This window comes from Empidonax traillii, unplaced genomic scaffold (assembly GCF_003031625.1).
Source record: "Empidonax traillii isolate 1590-97213 ecotype Southwest subspecies unplaced genomic scaffold, ASM303162v1 scaffold1684:size115527, whole genome shotgun sequence".
In the NCBI taxonomy this organism is placed as follows: Eukaryota; Metazoa; Chordata; class Aves; order Passeriformes; family Tyrannidae; genus Empidonax; species Empidonax traillii.
In genome coordinates, this window is record NW_020956877.1 from 76206 (window position 1) to 91118 (window position 14913).

The 14913-nt window shown below is 65.5% G+C and overlaps 2 protein-coding genes across 4 annotated transcripts; both read right to left on the reverse strand.

Annotated features, from left to right (window-relative positions):
- Positions 1 to 961: 961 nt before the first annotated feature.
- On the reverse strand, positions 962 to 3513 carry CNPY2 (canopy FGF signaling regulator 2). Its single transcript, XM_027908374.1, has 6 exons — positions 3468 to 3513; positions 2681 to 2804; positions 2280 to 2395; positions 2009 to 2206; positions 1773 to 1869; positions 962 to 1058 (listed from the first exon to the last, which is right to left on the reverse strand). Exons 2-6 carry the CDS (start codon positions 2778 to 2780, stop codon positions 1015 to 1017), a joined length of 555 nt encoding a protein of 184 aa, XP_027764175.1. The 5' UTR covers positions 2781 to 2804; positions 3468 to 3513; the 3' UTR covers positions 962 to 1014.
- A 683-nt stretch (positions 3514 to 4196) lies between these two features.
- On the reverse strand, positions 4197 to 14513 carry PAN2 (poly(A) specific ribonuclease subunit PAN2). 3 transcript variants are annotated; one of them, XM_027908366.1, is made up of 26 exons: positions 14496 to 14513; positions 13564 to 13854; positions 13247 to 13416; positions 12999 to 13119; positions 12839 to 12916; positions 12462 to 12729; positions 11843 to 12185; positions 11315 to 11411; positions 10676 to 10795; positions 10421 to 10540; positions 10220 to 10348; positions 9898 to 10097; positions 9600 to 9742; positions 9219 to 9325; positions 8717 to 8815; positions 8214 to 8290; positions 7640 to 7781; positions 7264 to 7401; positions 6559 to 6618; positions 6388 to 6478; positions 6153 to 6310; positions 5517 to 5660; positions 5035 to 5214; positions 4831 to 4924; positions 4529 to 4726; positions 4418 to 4459 (listed from the first exon to the last, which is right to left on the reverse strand). In XM_027908366.1, exons 2-26 carry the CDS (start codon positions 13834 to 13836, stop codon positions 4425 to 4427), a joined length of 3585 nt encoding a protein of 1194 aa, XP_027764167.1. In that variant the 5' UTR covers positions 13837 to 13854; positions 14496 to 14513; the 3' UTR covers positions 4418 to 4424. The 3 variants fall into 3 exon arrangements, with proteins under 3 accessions (XP_027764168.1, XP_027764166.1, XP_027764167.1); XM_027908367.1 differs by lacking the exon at positions 14496 to 14513 and having other exon boundaries at positions 4197 to 4459; positions 9600 to 9739; positions 13564 to 13836; XM_027908365.1 differs by lacking the exon at positions 14496 to 14513 and having other exon boundaries at positions 4197 to 4459; positions 13564 to 13836.
- Between the last annotated feature and the right edge of the window lie 400 nt (positions 14514 to 14913).

The window sequence follows — 14913 nt, forward strand, 5'->3', positions numbered from 1 at the left end:
CCGGGGGTCCTCAGCGCGCGGGCGGGGCGCGGCGCGGCGCTGGTCATTAGCATAGCCCCGCCTTCCCCGGGGCAGAGCCGCTCACCATTGGCTGCGCCCCGCCCCGCGGGGCGGAGACACGCAAATGAGGCGGCGGGGGTCGCGGGCTATAGGTGGCCGACGCGTTCGCCTGATTCAGGACCAGGGGTGGGGTGAGGCGCTGCCCGCCCCCTCTGCCGTGACGTCACGGGCCACAGCGCGTGACGTCATGCACCGTGTCATCCTCACGGTGCTCTGGTGTGGCTCCGCTGCCATGCCAGGGCAGTCCCGTGACGTCACCGTGCACCAGGCCATGTGCTATGAGGTCACCACAGCCCGTGACGTCATCCCACACCCGGCCACAGAGGCCTAAAGGTCGCATGGCCTTGCTCAGCAGTGACGTCAGGGCATGGCATGTGGCCAGCACTACCCTATGTGGCCCCGGTGCAACGGGTGACATGAGGTGGCAAAGGGTGACACAAAACCAGGGGCTGACCAGTGTCACCTGGGGAACGTCCCCACCCCAAGGCTGAGCCACAGCAGGTGGACGCTGACCACGAGGGAGCTTGAGTCACCTGGGACATGTGGGGACACTGAGGTGCCACCGATGTCCCCGCACCACACACAGCAGAGCGAGACCCTCAGGTGGGCCCGTGGCCCCTTTATTGCCTGCAGGAGGGATGGGGGTCCCCAAACCCCCCGCCCCAGGGGGGGCTGAGCCCTGGTGTCCCCCCCGTGTCCCCCAGCAGCGGGGCAGGAATGTCCCTGAAAATGTCCTGGCAGCAGTGAGGACACGGCCTCGCTCCACAGCCATCCTGGGGAATAAATAGCACAGGAGCTCGGGACACGGCGAGGCAGCTCCGGTGCCGCCGATTCCCCCAGCAGGTCCGTCTGTCCCGGCGGGGCTGAGGCACGTGGGGGCATCCCGGTGGATCCTGGCACTGTCCCGGCCCTGGTGAGGCCACCGGGCAGCGTCACCCGGAGGCAGCGGGGGCATCACAGCTCGTCGTGCGGGATGTGGAGCGCGTGGTCACACAGGTCTGCGGGGACAACAGGCCACACTCAGGGCACGGCAGGACCTGGGGGAGCCCCAGGACGTGGGGAGAGACCCACGGAATCCTCAGGATGCACCAGAGCCCTGCGGGACACCCCACTGTGCCACAACCCTTCCCGTCCCTTCCTGCCCCAGCACCCATCCCAGCCGTGACCTGAGCCGGGGCCACCTGCCCTTCCCTGGCTCTGTCCTGTGGTTAATGACAAACTCGGACGTTTGGGCAGTGCTGCCGGCCTGGCCCCTCCCCACCCCAGCCCCTGGACACAGGATGAGCCACAGGAGCAGCTGGAAAGACCCTCGGGACGCTCCGGAAAGGAGCATTTCCCTCGTGCCTGTGCCAGGTACAAAGGGACCCACCCTGCCCCAGCTCCGGGTGCCACGTCCAGCACTGGAAAGGCCCGAAGGTCACGGTGTGCCCTGACCCAGGTGTTTGTGAGCTGGAAATAGCCCCTGGGAGGGGAGACGGTGCCATGGGCTGTGCCAGGAGAGGCTACGGAGCCGCAGAGTAGCTGCCCTGGCTTGGCCCCAGCACCCAAAAAAAACTCCAGCAGCACCAGCAGCAGCAGGGTCTGGGCACCGGCACCTCAGCACCAGGATTTTGGGAAGAACCTGAAGCTCCTCTTCTGCCAACACTGACAGAGCAGTCAAGACCCCCAGAACAGCAGAGACCCCCCTGGGACCCCCAGGACCCCCGGCTCACCCGTCCTCTTGCTGCAGAGCCGATCCTTGACGTTTTCAGCCTCGTGGGAGAGAAACTCGATGAGCTCATCCTCGTATTCCTCCGCGATGCTCTCGCACTGCAACGGCAATCACGGCGGTCACGGCACACCCGGTGACCCCGACAGAGCCCCAGGGAGCCCAGGGGGACCAGTGACACGGACAGAGCCCCAGGGAACCCCTCTCCCAGCGGATGCCACGAGGGCCCCACCCACGCACCGCGAACTTCAGGCTGGACGTCACGTCCCCGTCGAACTTGACCCCGGAGAGGTCCATCTTGGTGCCGTCGTGGGAGATCACCCGCACGTAGCTCTTCCTGTGCGTGGCTGGGTCCGTCTTCTCCCCGTACTCCTTCATCCTCTCGCACACCCGCTCCAGCAGCTCGGTCAGATGCGCCTCCGAGCGCGCGTACGGCACCTGCGGCCGCCGGGCAGGGTCAGCGGGGCCGGGGCGGGCCGGGGGAGCGGGAGCGCCGGGGACGCCTCCTCACCTCCACCACCGACTGGCTGCCGTCGGGGTTGATGCGGAACGAGCCCATCTGGATGGTTTTCCTGGGGTCCACCTGGGAGATCTCCCACTCCAGCTCATCCACCAGGGCCCGGCACGCTGAGGGGGGCACAGGGGCGGTCCCGGCTCAGAAACACACGGAGCCGCTGGGAGGGACTGGTGGGACTGGTGCAGACTGGGAGGGGTGGGCAAGGAGGGGTCTGCAGGGAGACCCTGGGCCCGTCCCCAAGCAGGGGGAATGCGGCCACAGGATGAACAGGTCCCAGTGGCCCCCCGGCCCTGATTCCCATCACCTCCCGTTCCCCTGTCCAGCTGTGTCCCATCCTGTCCCTCCCTGACCCCCAGTCTGCCCTTGTCCCCCCCCATTCCCTGCTGTCCCCCCACCTCCGCAGTGCAGGTCCTGGCTCCGGCGGGCTCCAGCCGCGGGCACCAGTGATGCCAAGGCCACGGTCAGGCAGAGCACGGCCGGGATCCAGCCCCTCATCCTCGCGGATCCGCTGCGGGCGACCTGCGGGCAGGGGCAGCTCCAGCGCCAGTGGCACCGGTGTCCCTACACCGAGTCCCCCCGGGACCCCCGTTCTCCGCAGAGCCCCGGGCACCGCAGGGCTTCGTTCCCCCCCTGAGCCCTTAAACCCCGTCCTCTGCAGGGTCTTCCTGTGCCGCTGGACAGCACAGGGACCCCTCCCCTATAGGGCTGACCCCAGGGCCCCTAAGGAACCCCTTCCCCTATAGGGCTGAGCCCAGAGCCCCTACAGAATCCCCTCCCCTATAGGGCTGACCCCAGGGCCCCTACAGAGTCCCCTCCCCTATAGGGTTGACCCCAGGGCCCCTAATGAACCCCTTCCCCTATAGGGCTGACCCCAGGGCCCCTACAGAGTCCCCTCCCCTATAGGGTTGACCCCAGGGCCCCTAATGAACCCCTTCCCCTATAGGGCTGCCCCAGGGCCTCTACAGAGGCCCCTCTCCTCTGGGCCAAGCCCAGACCCCCCTACAGAGCCCCCTCCCCTATAGAACAGACCCCAGACCCTCTATAGGGCCGAGTTCCAGGGAGCCCACTCCCCTCCGGGATCACCCCCACAGCTCCCTACAGAGCCCCTTCGCCCCCGGGCCGAGCCCCGCGTCCGGTCGAGCCCCCCGTCCCGAGCCCCGGGCCCGCCCGAGCCCCCCGTACCCGCCGCTCTCCCGTCCCGCTCCTTCCCCCCGCCCCGACCGGCCGCTCCGGGGCTGCCCGCGGCGCAGCCGGTCCCGGCGGCGCCCCCGGCCCGCCCCGCCGCGGGGCACGGCCGCTCGGAGCGGAGGCGGCAGAGCCGGAGCGGGCGGTAGAGCAGATCGCACCGGGTGGGGAGGCGGCCCGGGCGGTGGCGGGGCCGTCCCGAGCGCAGGCGGCGCCGCGGGCAGCCCGGGCCGGGCACCGAGGGCCCGCCGCTGCCAGGGCCCGGCCGCGTGGCGCTCGGCCCCGAGGGGGCGGGGCTTGCGCTGACCCCGCCCACGGACCGCCCCCAACCCCCGTCCCGCCGGTGCCGGTGGAGCCTCGTCCGTCCCGCCGGGACCGGGGACCGATGGAGTCCCGTCCTCCCGTCCGTCCCGCCGGCACCGGGGAGAGCCCCGTCCTCCCTGCCGTACCCCAGTCTGAGCTCGGTCCCCCGGTCCCGGTGTGTCCTGCCGTGTCCCCGGTGCCAGCCCGGGCTCCTCTGCGCCCGGGCCCTGCTCCCAGCTCTGGTCCCAGCCGTTCCTGCCCTGCCCCGGTCTCGGTCTGGTTCCTCCGTGCCCTGTCCCAGCCCCCCGTGTCCTCGGGTCCCGGTCTGAGCCCAGGTCCTTCCTGCCGTGTCCCGGTGCCAACCCCCGCTCCCCCGCCCCCCGTGGCCGGTGCCGATCCCCGGAGCCAAGGAGGACTCGCAGCGCGGGTGTCCGAGGTGCTTTATGAGGGCGCCCGGGCCGGCGGGCGAGGGATGGGGGCGCGGGGATGGATTCCCGGTACCGGCAGGGAAAGTGAGTCCCGGGGCGCCGGGCCCCGGGGGAGGCCCGGGGGGGTCGGGCAGGGTCGGGCACAGCCCCGACCCCGCTGCTGGTTCCAGTTCCACGAGTATTTATCCACCTGTCCCGAGGCTGCTCCTCACAGGGGCTCCGGTCACAGGGCAAGCACGGGGGGAAACACGGCCCCATCTGCGGGGACAGAGAGGGGTCAGGGGGTGCGGGGAGGGGGCGCAGGGAGGGGGAATGGGGGCACCTTACGCTTGGGGCTGCTCTGGCTGTCGGGCTCGGGCACCTTCCAGTCCAGCTTTCGGCCCTTCTCGTAGAGCCCCTTGAGCACCTTGCGGAACTCCTCGGGCTCCGAGCCCTGCGGGCTCAGCTCCAGGTACTTGCGGTAGAGCTGCAGCGCCGTCCGCGCGTCCTCGATGCTGTCGTGGGTCTCTCCCTGGATCTTCAGGTCTAGGGGGAGACCCTTCGGTCAGGGAGGGGCCTGGCAGGGACCCCCGGGGGGAGGTTGTGCCCCTGCTCCCGCCCCTCCCGGATCCAGGAGTTTGGCCACTGACCCAGGAAGTACCAGGCCAGGAAGCGCAGGGAGATCATCCTCTTCCTTGGGATGTGGAACAGGTACACGGTGTCGATCACCTGGTCCTTGGGCACCTGGAGAACAGAGAGGGTCCTGCTGCCAGGGCAGGGGGGCTGCCGTGGGGGAGGGTCTGGCATGGCTCCTGCCCGGACCCCGGGGCAGGGAGGGGGCTCAGCACTGTCACCATCAGGTTGATGACACGGAAGTCCTTCTGCAGCCCGTGGCCCACGAACTTGACGCCGACATCGATGAGGAAGCGCAGCTTCAGGTAAGTGGATTTGAGGGTGGTCAAGTGCTTGGAGGAGATCTTGGCGTCCAGGTCTCCTGGCTTGATCCCGGAGTACTGGGTCAGGTAATCCACCACCTGCAGAGACCAGGGCCCGTGGAGGGGGGCTGGGAGGGCTGAGGGGTTCAACCCCCTCCCCAGTTCACCTGCCAGCATCCTGGGCGGGGGGCTGTCATTGCAGGTGCCCCTGCATGGAGAGGGTCAACAGCCCCAAGAGACCACAGGGTACCCAGGTGTCCATGGGGAGCACCCAGGTGTCTGGGTGAGGTCACCATGGAGAGCACAGGTGTGCAGCTGAGGTGACCTGTCAGCAGTACAGTGGGTGCCCGTCCTCCCTGGGGCTCTAGGGAGCTGCGTGAGGCCAGGGGGGTGCCCCATACCTGCTCCTGGGTGGAGATGTAGTCATCAATGAAGGGGACCCCCTCGTTGGGGCCCTGCCCACGCACGCAGGTGATCCGGGCCACCGACATCTGGCTGGGCTTGATGGTGGATTTGGTGCCATCGCTGCGCAGCTCGGCCTCCTCCTGAGACAGGAGACAGGGGAGGTGATGACCCCCCGTCCCCAGCCCCAGCATCGCAGAATATCCTGAGTGGGAAGGACCCACAAGGATCACTGAGCCCAGTTCCTGGCCCTGCACAGGACCATCCCCCAGAGTCACCCCCTGTGCCCCAGAGGATCATCCAAACGCTCCTGGAGCTCTGGCAGCCTTGGGGCTGTGCCCACTGCCCTGTTCAGTGCCCACTGTGGGAAGAACCTTTTCCTGAGATGCAACCTAACCCTGCCCTGACACAACTTCAGGCTGTTCCCACAGGTCCTGGCACTGGTGACCACAGAGAAGAGATCAGTGCCTGCCCCTGCACTGCCCCTCACAAGGAAGCTGCAGACCCTGACGAGCCTCCCCTCGCCGAACAGACCAAGCACCCCCTCAGCCACTTCTCATCCAGCCCCTGAGGGGCTGCCCTTGCACCCAACCCCCCCCCAGCCCCCCCCAGCCCCCGCCCCAGGGACCCCCGACCTCGTTCAGCGTGACGAACTCCGCGTCCAGCCCCACCAGGTCTCCCGCCTGCGGCATCTCGCTCAGCATCAGGGGGATGAAGGTGGCGTGGCACTTGCGCTGCTTGCGAGCCAGCGAGGCCTCTGCCAGCAGCACGCTGGCCTCGATGGGGTTCTTGACTGCAGGGAAAGGGGAAGGATCTGAGCGGGGAGCCAGCGGCGCCGGCCCCGTGGCCGCCCCCGCCGCAGCCACTCACTGACGAGGTTGTACTTGGCGTTGAGGTTCCTCCGGGCGTAGTAGAGGATGGCCGGCACCTTCCAGCTCATGTCGAACTGCACGGCCTCGCACTGCAGGGAAGGGGACAGTGCGGGGCAGCCCCGGGGCCTGCACAGGGTCCCCGAAGCCACGGTGTCACCTCGGAACTCACCTTGTCCACGGGCTCGATGAGGAAGTCGTTGAAGAGGTACCACTGCTGGTGTGTGACTCCCTGTGGGGAGAGGCATGAGGGCCATGAGGGCCCCCCCAGCAGAGTGCAATGACTCCTTTGCCCAGTTACCAGGGAAAGAGGGGTGTGACAATGCCATGTGGGAACCCCCGCCCTTCCTGGGACACCGTGGGGAAATCCCTGCTGCCCTGGGTGGTGACAGCGTACGTGAAGTGTACGGGCTGGACGGGCTCCGGGCTCTGCCCAGCTCCTGACCAAAACTCCAGGGAGATGCAAGAGATAAGAGACAGGGATGGAGCCTTGACACACTCTGGGAACTCCTGGCTTGGGCATCTCCAGCAGACAACAGGACTGCCCAGACCAGCCCTTTCCTTGGGAAGGGAGATGACGTCCCTGCCCTTACCTGGAAGTACAAGGACAAGCTGGCACTGTGCCCGTGGCCAGGAGGAACCAGCCTGAGGGTGTGTGGGAAGAGGGTTTCTTCAGCCCTTCCCTCCCCGTGAGGGGCCCAAGCAGCTCCCTTTGCTGTTCAGGGTTGCCTGGCACGTTCAGCCAAACCCACGACACTTGACTGAGAGACCCCGGAATGGGGCCAGTAACGACCGACCCTGTGGGCAGCAGGAGCCCTCGGGATGGCTCCAGGGAGCCAGCGGGCGATGCAGTCGTGGGGGTCCCGCAGGGTCTCACCTCCTTCCGCTGGTGGTAGGTCTCTCCCACTTTGATGTGCCCCACCAGGCTGCCCCCCGTGCGGGAATCCAGGATGTGGACGACGGTGGCCATGAGGTCGTAGATGTACACGGACTCAGGGTCATCTGTGGGGCTCAGCTGTGGGAGGAACCGGCCCGAGGAAGTGACTGAGTTCCCTCCAACCCAAACCTCAGCGCTTGAATGCGCTGTCACCGCCAGCCCCAAGGTTTCCTTGCTCCCCCGAGATGACTCGGGAGAGATCCTCGTCATCTCTCGGCCACACGGGCTCAGCAGAAAGTGGTTGTGAGGCAGCTCTGCTGCCACAGCCCTATGTGACACGACCACAGAGCCCCACGACAAGCCCGTCAGCCTTTACCTCATCTGTCTCGCTCCAGTTGCTCACGTCAAGCTCTTTGCTCTTGGTCAGCCTCATCTTGATGGCATGAGGGATCCAAATGTTCTTCAGTTCCTCCACGGAAGCGTACGAATGCCCCGTGTCAGGGTTCCCCAGATCCTTCCTGCACAGAGAATCGTGGAAAGCTGAGGCACAGGGAGACATGAGATGTCATCCTGGCCAACTTCTTCCGGGCAGGATCCCCACCCACCCACTCCCCAGCTGTGGGAGCTGCCTGGAGCAGGACCATGGCAGAGGTGCTCAGCCAACATCAGCCACCAAAGGCCAGCGTGGGTTTGGGGCTTCTGTCAGAAAAGGGGAACGAGGATGGGGGGCTCGAAAAGGGATGACCAGGTGGGTCACAAAGGTGTGTGAAGGGGATGTGGTGCAGCCTCAGAGCAGAAGAGAGACTGTTCCAGTTCAGAGCCCCCAAGGAGCTACAGACAAGCAGGTTATCAAGTTATCATTATTAGATGAGAAATGGCCCAGAGAACCACCCAGGAGGTGTCACTGCTCAGAGCCACCACTCATCAACTCCTCCTGAACAGTCACCTACCACTCTCCAAGAGAGATCTCCTTTCCCTTGGTGAGGTCAAAGCCTCCTCTCTTCATCATGGCTTTCTGGAAGGAATACTGGCAACGAAACACAGGCAAGTGTCAGCACGTGGTGACAGGCCAGCCCTGGGGACACGTGGGTGACAGCCAGGCCAGGAGCAGGGAAAAGACAAGGATGTTAAAGTTGGTGACAGGGAAAGTGACAGTGAGGGAAACCCAAGGTCCCATGTGCTCCAGGGAGCTGGCAGGTCCCAGGGGACTGGGGGAATGGCAGTGACTCCTGCAGTCACACCAGCTCTGTCACAACAGGAGATCCCATCTTTTCCGACTCCAAGCGTACAGATCACGCTACAGGCATGACCAAACACCGCCACATCCTCTGTGAACACCGCTCAGCTGGAGCAAGAGGCCAGAGACGGCGAGACCAGGGTGAAAACCTCGGCAGGGCTGGGCACCGCAACCCCCGTGAGCTGGGAGATACAAGCCCCAAAGCGTCTCCCCCACCTCAGCCTGTGTCTTCCAGAAATCTGCCTCCTTGGAGCTGTTCACCTCACAGTTAATGACCAGCACGTCCGGCAGGCAGCGGATGTTCCGGGTCTGCACCTGGGGAGGGAGCAGGAGATGGAAGAGGGGCAGCACTGGGAGCCTGGAGAGGCTCAGATTGGGATTGGAACACTCTGCCCTCCACCAGTGCCTTTCTTTGCTTGGCTTCCTCCCCTCCCTGGCTGCATTCTCAGTAGCTGGGGGTACTCCCAGGACAACTGAGGCAAGGAGCAGGCTGCTCCCTCAGCTCCCAGGGGGTTTCTCTCCGCCCCCTGCCCCGGGAGGATTCAGCCCTGTGAGATGAATTCACACAGCCCCGGAAATACCCCACGGCACATCGGCTGCCAGCCGGGCCAGGAACCGAATCTCTGGCATCCACTCAGGAGGTTCCCCGGTGACTAATGGAGAAACTGCCCCCCTCGTGCCCACCTCCTGCAGCCCCTCGTGCCCCTCCTGGGCTCACCGTGGGCTGGTACTTCTCGCAGTTCTCACACCAGGCCTGTGTGTTCTGCTCCAAGCAGATGCTTCGCTTTAAAATTTGGGCAAACTCATAATCCTTGACTGGTTTTTCTGAAGGGAGAAAGGACAGTAATGTCACCTTCCAACACACAGAACCTTGACCGACTTAGCTCAGCCAAACCTCTGGGGTTTTCCTCACAACCACCAGCCAGAAGGTCAACCCCCAAATCTGTCTTTCTGTAGCCAAAAGCTCAGCTGGTTGGAAACCCAACCCTAGACCTGGGGCTGCCACAGCCTGGCAGCTCCTCACTGCAGGTGTGTTTCACCTGGAAAAGCCATGGATAGCAAAGCCCACCCTGTCCCCCATGCCTGGCCCTGCCGTTACCGGTGCTCTCGGGGTAGGAGAGGGTGAAGAGCAGCGTGGAGGACACCCGGACCGTCTCCTTCCCACAGCGGCACATGCTGCAGTTCTCCATCTCACAGCTGAAGAGCTGCCCGATGACAGAGTCCCCTGAGGACCCAAAGCTGCTGGAAAAACGCAGCACTGGGGTCAGCAGGATCCCAGAGATCCCTATGGGGACCCACATCTTGGGCTGCACAGAGCCAGCTCCCAAATTCCAGCAGCCCCTGGGGAACCGGCCCTCGGGTTTGCAGAGCTGGTGTCCTCTGTCCCAGGGCCTCACCTGGTGCCAGCTCCCCGGTACGCCTGCGGCCCCTCCTGCTCCTGGGTTTCCTGGTGCAGCTGAGTGAGGATGAAACGGTTCCAGCTCTGAATCAGCCGCCCCAGGTTCACCTTCCCCGTGGCTTCATCCGAGTCAGCCAGGATGAGCCCCAGCGCCGAGGCCTCCGGGATCGTGCGGAAAGCCCGCAGGAAGTTGCTTCCCTGGGGATGGGGCAAGAGTGTCAAGTGACAGGAGTTTCCACAGAGCCTGACACCGACACCACCCGGCTCCTGCTCCTCTGCAATCCCTGTGACCCTCCCAGGCAGCCCAGCCCACCACGGACCTGGCAGGGATCTCCTCGGGACAGGTCCAGCATATGGAAGAGCAAGCCCAGCTCACAGCCCAGGCAGAATTCCTTCTGGCAGAGGTGGTTCTGGACCAGGCAGCGGACAGGCTCCAGGAAATACAGCACCTGGCAGAAAACCGAGCAGTCAGGGGGGTCCCTGGGCCATGGTGGTCTGGGAAGGGCTGGGGAAGCTCCCACCTGGATCATACAGTTGCAGTATGCATTGGGAATGTGGGGCTCCAGCCCTGCAAACAGCGTCTTGTTGTAATGCTTGAAGTCAAAGTCCTCCAGCCCCAGCTTGGAGTATTTGATCGTGACCTGAGCAGGGACATGATGTGTTAAACAAGCACCTTCCCACACCGCAGGACCCCTGTAGGATGCCTGGTGCACTCAGGGGGGTCCTTGGCCACGGCCAGCCCAGCCAGCCCCAGAGCAGCCCCCCAAGGCCATCACCTTCCTGTACTTCTTGGCCACCCTGTAGAGGTGTGGCTCCTCCTCCCGCCCGATCGGGGACTCGGGCACTTGGCTGAAGTTGTCAAACTCGTTGTCCGACTCCTTTAACCGGTAAGGAATCTGGGGCAGGGAGAGAGGGGATGAGCAGCTGAACCCTGAGGTGGAGAGAAGCCCCATGTACTGACACAAGCAACTCCTGGGCTTTCCTGCCTCCCTGAATGAGCAAAGGGATACACCAGAATGGAGTGGGGCCCTCCCTGGACCTGCACGAGGCCTCCACACCTTCCTTCTCACAGGGATTTGTCACTGTGGGAAACTACAGAGGCACCATGGGCAGTGTTTTCCCAAGGGTGAGGGACGTGCCATGAACCTCCCAGCCTGACAGCTCAAACCTTCCCTGCCACAGAGCCAGGGAGGGATGGAACTAGGAAAACTTCCAGGCTGGCTCTGCTTAAGAGAAGCTGACACCTCCAAACTAAACACCTACAACATCCCACGGGAATTCCACCTCTCATCCCTGTCCCTGAAACTTTGGAGATCGCTCAGCATGCGGTGAGCTCCACCCTCCTCCAACCTGCAGAGCTCCAGTGCTGGAATCACCACCACAGACCCCCAGAATCCCCTGCTGAGAGCGGGTACCTGGTTGCGGAGCTTGGTCCTGGGGTTTGGGGCGTAGCCGATGAATCCCACTTTCTTCATGGTTCGCAAAATCTCGGGATCTACGGGGGGGGCTCGCCTGCAAACACCCCCCGACTCAGAGCAGCATCTCTGACCCACCCAGAGGCCTCCTGGGTGTGCTCAGGGACTCATCCTGAGGGTGGTCCCGAGTGCTCCCCCTCTCCAGTCCTTCCCCAGGTTCATTTTCCAACCCAACAGACCCCCTGGGTTATGCTGGGGCAGGGTGGCAGTGCTGAGCACAGGTGGGTCAGGGACAGGCAGAGGGAAAACAAGGGTTTCCACACAGGTAGAACGGAGCTGGGATCCCACTGGGATCTCCTCATCAGCAAGACTGAGGTCTGACTGTCTCCCAGTCTCCCACCGTCCTCACACCTGCCCAGCCGCTGCCCCTCGGCCGTTCCCGTCCACTGCCAGGAACTCACTGGGCACTTCCCCGGGCAGGTGAGGAGGGAGGAGAGGCTGTTTTCCCTGGGAGAGGCCAGGAATTACCGCGGTGCCGGGGCGGAGTTGGCGGCGGGCCAGTCGGAGAGCAGCGTGTCGCTGGTCAGCGGCACCGGGATGAGCGACAGCGGCACCAGGTCCTGGTTCCAGTCCAGGTGTGGCAGCGTGTCCACCATGCAGGGCAGGGCGAAGTCGGTCTCCCGGGAGTAGGCGTTGAAGGTGACCTCGGGGGAGTCGGCCCAGAGGTGGACGCAGCCCTCGGAGTCCCCGAAGGCCAGCGCCTGTTTGCTGGCGGACACGTCGAAGGTCATGATGAGGGGCCCCACCGTGTTGACGTGGAAGATGTCGGCGGGGTTGGCCAGCCCGGTGGGCTCGCAGAACTGGCACTGGCCTGTGGGAGAGCAAGGGCAAGGACAATGTGGCAGCAGCGCTCGGCCAGCCCTCCTTGGATCGTGGAATGTCCATGGGATATCCGTGGAAGAGACCAGTGAGGATCAAAGTTTAGCTCCTGGCCCTGCACAGGGAAACCCCAAAAGTCCTCCCAGTCCCCAAATTCAAACACCTGAGAGCACTGCCCAAAGACTCCCTGACCTCTAAAATGATGGAATCTCCTGAGTTGGAAAGGACTCAGAAGGATCCTCCAGCCCAGGGCCGCAGCTTCACGCACCTGTCTGGGAGATGATGGCCAGGCGGGATGTGTAGGTGGGGATGAAGCGCAGGAAGAAGGGGTCGATGTGGACCTGCAGGGGGGTGGTCGCCCGCATCATGCGCAGGTCGTAGACCTTGAGGAAGCGGTCGCAGGCCAGCCCGTTCATCCGGCTGGAGAAGCCACAGGTCACCAGGAGGTTCCCGTGGACGTCGAAGTCGGACAAGCTCCCGGAGTAGGCGTCGAACTCGTGCTCCACCACGAACGTGCGCAGGTCACGCAGGGACACCTGCGGGGGGACGGCGCTGGGTGCCAGTGCTCCGGAGCTCCTGGAGCTGTGGGAAGAGCTGGACCCCAACTCCAGGGGACCCTGGCACATCAGACAGGGCTGGCATTACCTTCCCTGAGGTGTGCCCGCAGAAGAAGAAGCGGTTCGATTGCCTCATGATGGTGATGCCGGGGACCTCCACGGTATACTGGGAGGGAGGCGGGAAGCGGGATGAGCAGGGATGAACCCCGGAGCAAAGCTCCAGGGAGCAATCCCCGGCCCAGCCATACCTTCTGCGTCTCCTGGACGGTGTTGAGGTCGATCTCGAGGACGTGGTTCTGCAGCCCAGCCACCAGCAGGGTGCTGCTGTCTGTCAGCAGGAGGCTGTGCATGTCCTCGGACTCATCCATGCTGCGGGAGAGGACGGGACACCCTCACGCTCCTGCCCCGCTCCAGGAGGCAACAGGGAAGGGGTGGCAGGGGGGCAGAGGGGCTGAGACCACCCTCCCAGCACAGGGGCAGCGGGGGGAAGACTCACAGGTAGTCAAAAATGATGAGGCCACCCCGCGACATGTACTTGAGGTTGGTTTTGGTGAGGAAGAGGACGCCATTCTCCAGGCTCTGGATCTGGCGGATGTCGTCGCTGCTGTTCACTTGGAAGGAGGAATATCGCTCCAGCGTGGGGCCGAAGAAGGAGGTGGCGTGGCCCTAAACACAGGGGGGCAGGGATGTCACAGCCCACCCCACGTGGGGATGGAACTGGATGATCCTTCTGCTCCCTCCCAACCCAAACCATTCCACGACTCCACCAAATCCCCTGCCCCCCAGGTTTCCCCCAGTGACCTCCCCACGTACCCCGTGGTTCCCGACCCACAGCATCTCCTCGTGCAGGTCGAAGTGGGACACAGAGACGGGCACCCCGACCTCGGACACGGCCGTGTGGAGCTCGCTGTACATGCCCTCCATCAGGTGCACCGACTCTGGCACCGGGATGCCCTCCAGGGACACCCCCTCGGGGTCCAGCTCCACCAGGCTGGGGTTGAGGTGGGGGTCCAGGACGGGGTCCAGCGCCGGGTGCAGGGGCGGCGCAAACTCGGCCAGGGAGGGGTTGAGCCCTTCGAAGTTCATGGTGAATGCTGGCGGCCTTGGGGACAGAAAAGGAACCAGAGGCGCTTGGTCAGGAACACCCAGAGCCGCCGGTTCTTGGAATTGGTGACTCCGGGGATGGGAATGGCAGCTGGAATGTCCAGTGAGTGTGGGGTGCGGGGCTCTGCCAGCACACCGAGCACACTGGGGCCGTAAACTCCCTCCCAGGACACGCTCAGAGCCCCGTCACGGCCGTGAGGAACTTGTGGTGGCCCCTGGACCAGGGGAACCAGACAGTGGTCCCCGGAGACCGGGCAGTGGTCCTAGGAGGAAATGGGAAGGGGGCCCAGGGTCCCGGGCAGCCTCCCCGGGGTACCGGACAGGGTTCGAGAGCACAGGGAGCTGCCTAGGGGTCCCGGGCACCCTCCCCGGGGCACGGGGCAGTGGTCCCAGGCTGCCCGGGAAGCCGAGCCCCACCCGGAGCTCGGGGCCCCGCCCTGCCCCACCCCCGGCGGCTCCGGGCCAAGCTCCACAACCTCCGCCTTTATCTCCACGGGCCGACACCGAGCGCGCCGGCGGTATCGGCAGCCGCAGCCCCGGGCGGAGCTCGAGGGGCCCGGCCCCACCGGCCCCGGCCCGAGCGGCCGCCCTCTCCGAGCTCGGGGCGGCCGCCACCCCCCACCCCGCCGCGCCTGCCTTACCGAGCCGCCGCCGGGGCCGGGGCCAGGCCGGGCCGCGCTGCCGCCGCCGCCGCCGCTGCCGGGCTGGTCCCGCCGGGGCCGGGCCGGGCCGGGGCCGCTCCCGCCGTCGCTACGGCAACCGCGCCCCCCGCCCGCCGGCCGGCCAATGGCAGCGCGGGGCGCCGCGCGCGGGCCAATCAGCGCCGGGCCGGGGCGGGACTAAGCGACCCGGCGGGACGGGGCGGCGGAGGGGCCAGAAAGGCTGGACGCGGCCGGGGCGGGGCGGGGGAGCCCCGGCGGGACCCCCCAGCTCCCGGATGCCTCGCGGACCCCCGGGCGCTGCCGGTCGGTGTGGCACCTGCGGCGGGCCGTGAGCTCCCACGGACGTCACGCAGCGTCCTCGGAAACCTCAATGTACCCCACGGGGTCCCACCGTGTT

Excerpts from the sequence above, each read along its gene's own strand:
- CNPY2 (XM_027908374.1), bottom strand. The coding sequence starts at position 2,780 with ATGAGGGGCTGGATCCCGGCCGTGCTCTGCCTGACCGTGGCCTTGGCA. Across the intron at positions 2,396-2,680 it reads CCAGGACCTGCACTGCGGAG|CGTGCCGGGCCCTGGTGGAT; the intron begins GTGGGGGGACAG and ends TGCCCCCCTCAG. Across the intron at positions 2,207-2,279 it reads GCAGCCAGTCGGTGGTGGAG|GTGCCGTACGCGCGCTCGGA; the intron begins GTGAGGAGGCGT and ends CGGCGGCCGCAG.
- PAN2 (XM_027908365.1), bottom strand. The coding sequence starts at position 13,836 with ATGAACTTCGAAGGGCTCAACCCCTCCCTGGCCGAGTTTGCGCCGCCC. Across the intron at positions 8,291-8,716 it reads TCTGGAAGACACAGGCTGAG|TATTCCTTCCAGAAAGCCAT; the intron begins GTGGGGGAGACG and ends TTTCGTTGCCAG. Across the intron at positions 7,402-7,639 it reads ACTGGAGCGAGACAGATGAG|CTGAGCCCCACAGATGACCC; the intron begins GTAAAGGCTGAC and ends TTCCTCCCACAG.